The sequence below is a fragment of the Tupaia chinensis genome, unplaced genomic scaffold, assembly GCF_000334495.1.
Source record: "Tupaia chinensis unplaced genomic scaffold, TupChi_1.0 Scaffold143973_1, whole genome shotgun sequence".
Lineage (NCBI taxonomy): Eukaryota > Metazoa > Chordata > Mammalia > Scandentia > Tupaiidae > Tupaia > Tupaia belangeri.
This window is the reverse complement of record NW_006203824.1, coordinates 22,582-29,050: the sequence shown is the minus strand read 5'-3', so window position 1 is coordinate 29,050 and position 6,469 is coordinate 22,582. Positions and strand designations below refer to the sequence as shown.

Below are 6,469 nucleotides of genomic sequence, written 5' to 3'. Positions count from 1 at the left end.
TATATATATATATATATATATACCCATATACATATACACACACACAGATATATAACTTTTTTAAAAATAATTATTTTATTTAACTTTATTGATTTATTTTTTATTTGTTCAGAGAGAGACAGAGAGAGAGAGAATGAGAGAGAGAGAGAAAGTGAGAAAGCAAGTCGCCAGGTCCAGAAAGCAGGTCCGGGACTAGAACCGTGGTCGCCCATGTGGAAGTCCAGTGCCCTTAAACACCATGCCATCTGCGGGCCCCCAAATTTTATATTTTTAATTACCAGAGAGAGACAGAAAGACAGAGACAGAGACAGCAATGAGGAAAGCATTGCATGATGAAGCGGGCCACACCGCAATCCCTTCTTCTCCATGTCCCTCCTGTTGGGGGTTCAGGCACACACACATGCATGTACCTGGTGTGTTTTTCAAGCCACCGGGGCTAGGGTTTGAACAGTGGTTGGCCACACGGGATCTGGCTCCTTTAACCACTAGGCTGCAGGGCCAGCCCCCAAACTGGAACTGTATTAAACAACATCAATAGGTTTAAAAAAGATGAGAATGCGGGGGAGCAAGTTGGGAGATAAGATACCGGAACAGTTTCTTTTATGTCATTTTTAAAAGCACACAGAGGACACTAAGAATTCCTCACTGCATCCGTGTGCAGCTCAGGCGAAGACGATTCTTAAGAAATACGCGACACAGCTGGTCCCTGTGGGTGCAGTGGGGTAAGCAGCATTCCTTCCACCTGCTAGTCAGTGCTCCCAAGGAGCGCTGAGGACATCTCTCCCACCATCTTTCTCTTGCTCTCAAATGTGACAAACATAAAGAGAATCATTTTATAGTTTAGGGATGGTTTGATAGTTTAGTTATAGTAGTAGGCCTTCCTACAGGATGTGAAATCCAAAGCTATTTAGGAAAGGTCAACAGACTTGACAACATCCAATTATTCAAAACGTGGGATCAGCAGATGGAGTAGTGGTCATGTCGCTGGACTCCCACATGGCCGACCACAGTTCAAGTCCCAGACCTAGTGGCTTTAAACTCATGCGGGCCGTGTGTGTGTGCGTGCCCAAGATCCTGGGAGGAGAAGGGATTGCAGCATGGCCCTCCCGCCTGGGGGCAGGGTGATTTCTCACTTTCCCTCTCGCTGTCTCTGTCTCTCTCTCCACGGCGAGCACGCGTGCCCTAAGGCAAAAGAAAAATGATACAAAACAGCACGAAGCCTCTGTGTGATACAACTCCAGCAACGAAGACAGAAGATGACAGACAATATTTGTGGACAGATGAGAAAGGGTCCACAGTAGCGATGTAGGAAAAGCTAAAGAAATCAGCACAAGAAAGACACACAGGCCAACAGAAGAACAGGCGGAGGTGGTGGGCAGGTGGCGCCAGGAAAAGCAGCAGAGAAAGGAGTTAATGGGCGAGGGATGGGCAGAGTGAGAGGAGGCAGCAGCCACAACAGGAGGGTGGGAGACAGGCCCACGGCGCCAGAGAGCACGCACAGTGGGTGGATGGAGAGGGAATCGGGGAGACCAGGGGAGGGCTGGATGTGGGCGACACTGGCCGGATGGGTGGTCAGGGTGGGGCTGAGGAAAGATGACTGGGCTGGGTTCTCAGGCCCTGGGCAGCTGGGGGGTCGGAGGGGGCAGGTCCACATCAAAGGGTTGGTGCCACCAGCAGCTGGCACGGCCCCACCCTTCCAGCTCAGCTGGGCTTTGCCCTTTGATGTGTGTATGGGGGAGGGGCTCGGAGCCCACTGGGCTGTCCTGCCTGCTCCCCACTCACACTGGGCCCTCAGTGCTGCCAGGGTTGGCCCAGCCACCCTGCTTGAGGGAGGGACACAGAACAGGGGATGGCCTGACACTCCCACTGGGGAGAACCAGGAAGACGGTCTCCCAAAGTGTGGGGTGGTAAGACGCAGGGTCATGTCCCCAGAGCTATGGGGACAGAGGGGCGTGACTGGGCCATACTGCTCAGCCTGGGAAGCCAGTACCATCGCAGCTCTGGGCCTCGCTGGCCACCCCTACAGTGGCCTGGGGGTGTAGTCATTGCTGAGGCAAGGGCTGGGCGCCATCTTCCTCCCTGGTCCTGGACCCACAGGGGGTAGAAGCAAAATGGGAATCTGGGCCAAGCAGGCAGAGGAGGGGGTGGCCCCGTCATGCTCTGCTCTCCCCACAGTACTTCTGGCTGCTAGTGCTGTCCCGGGGGCTGGTGGGCATCGGCGAGGCCAGCTACTCCACCATCGCACCCACCATCATCGGCGACCTCTTCACCAAGAACACGCGCACGCTCATGCTGTCCGTCTTCTACTTTGCCATCCCGCTGGGCAGGTGAGAGCCGAGACGGCGGGGTCTGGGTGAGGGTCCGGGCAAGGTCCTCTGAGACCTCGGCCCAGCCAGGTGGCCTCAGTTTCCTGAGCGTGCAGGCCATCAGCCTTGTAGGGACTCCTGCTCCCGGGCCAGGCGGTCTGCCTGGTGACACAGGGAGTGTCCCTGCTGAGCCCCGGTCTCAGCTTAGCTGACTGTGTCCCTCCTCTCTGCAGCGGCCTGGGCTACATTACGGGCTCCAGCGTGAAGCAGGCAGCTGGAGACTGGCACTGGGCCTTGCGGGTAAGGCCTAGGCCCCCTCCCTGGAGGACACCCAAGCCCAGCCCTTGACCCGGGATTATCCAGAGATCAGGCCTTGACCGCCATGCTTCCTCCCCTGTGTGCCTGGACTTTGAAGTCTTGCCCTTCTGGGTTAGTCCAGATCGAGGCGTCAGGGAGCTCTTGGGGGCGCGGGGATCCGGACCTGGCCCTGCCCCCTCAGGCCTCCTCTACCCTGGGAGTCCCAGGTTGAGAGGACAAGGACTCTCCCACCATGCCAGGAAATTCCAGGTCCACTGCGAGCTTCCTGCCTGGAGCCCTGTGTTGTGCTAGGGCGAGGCTGGGACAAGACCTCCGTGTTGGGCCCAGGGTCAGGAGCCACTTCCCGTCTCGCCGGAGGGCTGGGCAAGTTACCGAGGCCCCCGGACAGTGCAATCGGAGGAAACAGAGATCCCCAGGTTCTCGGAGGAGCGGAAGCTTAAGATAAAGTGTTTTTTCCTCAAAAGCAGGAAGGAAGCGGTCTCTGTGGAATTTCTTGGTGGGCGGGAGAGGAGGTGGCATGAAGAGGAACTCCCCAGCCCGTGGGCTCATGGCCCTTTGGTGGTGGGGACAGATTTCCCTGTCCCCTTAGGCTAGAGGAGGGGCTGGCTTTGAAATCCAGGCCACCGAGACCCCTTCCCTCCGGAGAGGGTCCTGGATCTTGGAGATCCTGTCCTTGGCGTTGGGCTGGATGCCAGAAAGATCCAAATGGGCTCGCGAGCCTCTGTCCTCGTGGGGCTGTGTGGGCCCCTCCCAGTTGGCAGCCCGTGTCATCCAGTAGCTGCAGCTTCATGCCGCCTGTTCCTTCCCAGCGTCCCGTGGGGATTTAGCAAGGCTGATACCTGCCTCCCTTCTCCCTGGTTCTCCCTGTCCTCCCTCAGAGTCTTCAGTCTACATGTCTGTCCGCACACCTGTCTTCCTTCTTTCCATCATCCATCAATCTATCAATCTATCCATCTATCTATCCATCCATCATCCACCCATCCATCTATCCACTCACCTATCATCTATCCACTCACCTATCATCCACCCATCCATTCATCCATCATCCATCCATCCATCCATCCATCATCCATCATCCATCATCCATCTATCCATTCATCCACCCATCCATCCATCCATCATCCATCATCCATCTATCCATTCATCCACCCATCCATCCATCCATCTATCCATCCATCCATCATCCATCCATCCATCATCCATCATCCATCATCCATCTATCCATTCATCCACCCATCCATCCATCCATCTATCCATCCATCCATCATCCATCTATCCATCCATCCATCATCCATCCATCCATCCATCCATCCATCATCCATCATCCATCCACTCACCCATCATCCATCTGCCTCTCCCTCTCCAGCCCTTCTCCATCCACCTATTTGGGCATCTCTCCCTCCTCCTCCTTTTTTTTCTTTTTTTTTGGAGAGGTGTTTTTTGCTATAGGGCGCATGCACTCGCCAGACAGACAGAGAGAGACAGAGAGACAGAAAGTGAGAAATCACCCCCCAGGGGGGATGGTCACGCCGCAATCCCTTCTCCTCCATTCTCCTCTCAGGATCTTGGGCACGCACGCACACGCGCCCGGGGTGAGTTTTAAGCCACCGGGTCCGGGACGTGAACTGCGGTCGACTACGTGGGAGTCCAGCAAGATAGCCATTATACTAACTGCTGGTTCTCTCTCCCTCCTCCTTCTATCCTTCCCTCCCTCCTTTCCTTTTTCCTTCAGTCTGTCTTCCTTGCACCCTCCCTCCCCCCTCCAGTCCTGTCACTGGTCTGGACAGTCCATTTCATGCCATCGTGCCCTTCACTGACTTCGTCCCTAGTGCTTTGCCCAGCAGTGCAGAAGGCTGGGCAGATACCAGCCCAGAGGAGGGACCCAGGGTTCAGAGAAGGCTTGGCTTGCCCCAGCCCCTCCTAGTGCGGCAGAGACAAAGTGGGCCCTGGTGTCCTAGCTTTGTGCCTCCTCCTCTGCCAGGTGTCACCTGTCCTTGGGATGATCACAGGAACACTCATCCTCGTCCTGGTCCCTACCACCAAGAGAGGCCATGCTGACCAGCTAGGGGGCCAGCTCAAGGCCAGGACCTCATGGCTCCGTGACATGAAGGCCCTGATCCGGAAGTGAGTACTGCCAGGAGGAAGGGGGAGGGGTGCGGAGACGAGAGGACCCTTCCTGCAGGTAGGCCACCCAGCACTCTCCCTGCCGTCTCTGCTGCCACCATGCTGAAAGTGACATTAGATCTGAGAGTGAAATTAGATCCCTAGCGCTGATTTTCCTTTTTAGTTTTGCTAGAAGGCACATGTGCTCACCTGAGAGAGACAGAGAGAAAGAAAGAAGTGAGAAAGCACGCCCCAAGGAGAATGGCCACACGGCAATCCCTTCTCTATTCTCCTCTCAGGACTTCGGGCACGCATGCACATGTGCCCAGTATATTTCTCAAGCCGCCAGGAACAGGACTTCAACTGTGCAATTGTCCATGTGGAATCTAGCTGCCTTCACCACCACGCCACCGGCTGTCCCTTAGCGCTAATGTCTCCTGCAGCCCGAGTCCTTACTCCTGGATTCTGCAGGGGTGGCCTTTGAGGCCTTCTGCCTTCGGGGGAGGCATGAGCCAGCACAGGGGAGAAGAGGCAGTCTCCTGGTTCCCGACACTATCTTCCCCGGTAGCCGATGGGGCCCAGCCCCCTACTCAGTGTCACTGCCTTGGCCTCTCCCCAGCCGCAGCTACGTCTTCTCCTCCCTGGCCACGTCGGCCGTGTCCTTCGCCACAGGAGCCCTGGGCATGTGGATCCCACTCTACTTGCACCGCGCCCAAGTTGTGCAGAAGACAGCAGAGACGTGCAACAGCCCTCCGTGTGGGGCCAAGGACAGGTGGGGCCGGGCCGGGTGAGCCTAGGGGTGGCAAGGGACGCGGGAGAGCAGAGCCCCTCTGGTCCATCCTTGGCTCCTGCTCAACTGTGCTCTACTGTCCTCTGTCCCCACAGCCTCATCTTTGGGGCCATCACCTGCTTTACGGGCTTTCTGGGCGTGGTCACCGGTGCAGGAGCCACGCGTTGGTGTCGCCTGCGGACCCAGCGGGCTGACCCACTGGTGTGTGCCGTGGGCATGCTGGGCTCCGCCATCTTCATCTGCCTGATCTTCGTGGCCGCCAAGACCAGCATTGTGGGGGCCTATGTGAGTGCAGTGTGGGCCCAGCTGGGTGGCAGGGAATGCGGCTGCCTCACTGGACTCTCCCTCCACGGGAGGCTCCGGTCCCCTGGCTGCCTGCCCCTGCTTTGCCTATGGGCTCTGGGTGCCTCCAAGGCTGTGGGCATGGCTGGAAGTCTGAACAATCCACTGCTTCCTCATAAGCCTGGCTGTCAAGAGATGCAGCCCCGGGAAAGGTGGGAGGCTTTGGGGACTCCCCGGCAGCAACCGCGTGCAGGGAGCCGCCTGGGGCTGCTGGTGGGTGGAGGGCCCCTGAGGGTTTCTCTGCTCTCTCCCGGGCAGGTCTGCATCTTTGTTGGGGAAACGCTGCTGTTTTCTAACTGGGCCATCACCGCGGACATCCTCATGGTGAGTGGGCCGGCCAGGATCGCCTCATGTTCCCTCACAGGGATTGGGGTGGCTGTGAAGTTAGGGGAGAGCTGTGGGCAGAGAGGAAGGCCTGCCCCGAAGGTGAATGGTGGCAGGTGGGGTCTACAAGGGGCAGGGCCTGGAAACAGAGGGTCGAGTAGGCAGATGGGATGAGACAGGGGCTGGATGGGGAGGCTGGCAGTGCCAGGCTGGCACGGAGGCGGCGCTGCCTGCCAGTGCTCCTCCCCCAGGGCCTGAGTGTCCAGAGACTCTGCCCCCCCCCGCC

General features: G+C 57.4%; 1 protein-coding gene across 3 annotated transcripts in view; it reads left to right on the top strand.

The window, feature by feature from the left end:
- SPNS2 (SPNS lysolipid transporter 2, sphingosine-1-phosphate) overlaps positions 1-6,469 on the top strand; it is a 19,516-nt gene that overhangs the window by 6,704 nt on the left and 6,343 nt on the right. For all 3 annotated transcript variants that reach the window (XM_014583009.1, XM_006165647.2, XM_006165646.2), the window contains exons 2-7: positions 2,176-2,327; positions 2,540-2,606; positions 4,606-4,748; positions 5,347-5,499; positions 5,613-5,802; positions 6,118-6,183. In XM_014583009.1, the coding sequence (XP_014438495.1) occupies positions 2,176-2,327; positions 2,540-2,606; positions 4,606-4,748; positions 5,347-5,499; positions 5,613-5,802; positions 6,118-6,183 (771 nt within the window). The remainder of the gene's footprint in view (positions 1-2,175; positions 2,328-2,539; positions 2,607-4,605; positions 4,749-5,346; positions 5,500-5,612; positions 5,803-6,117; positions 6,184-6,469) is intronic.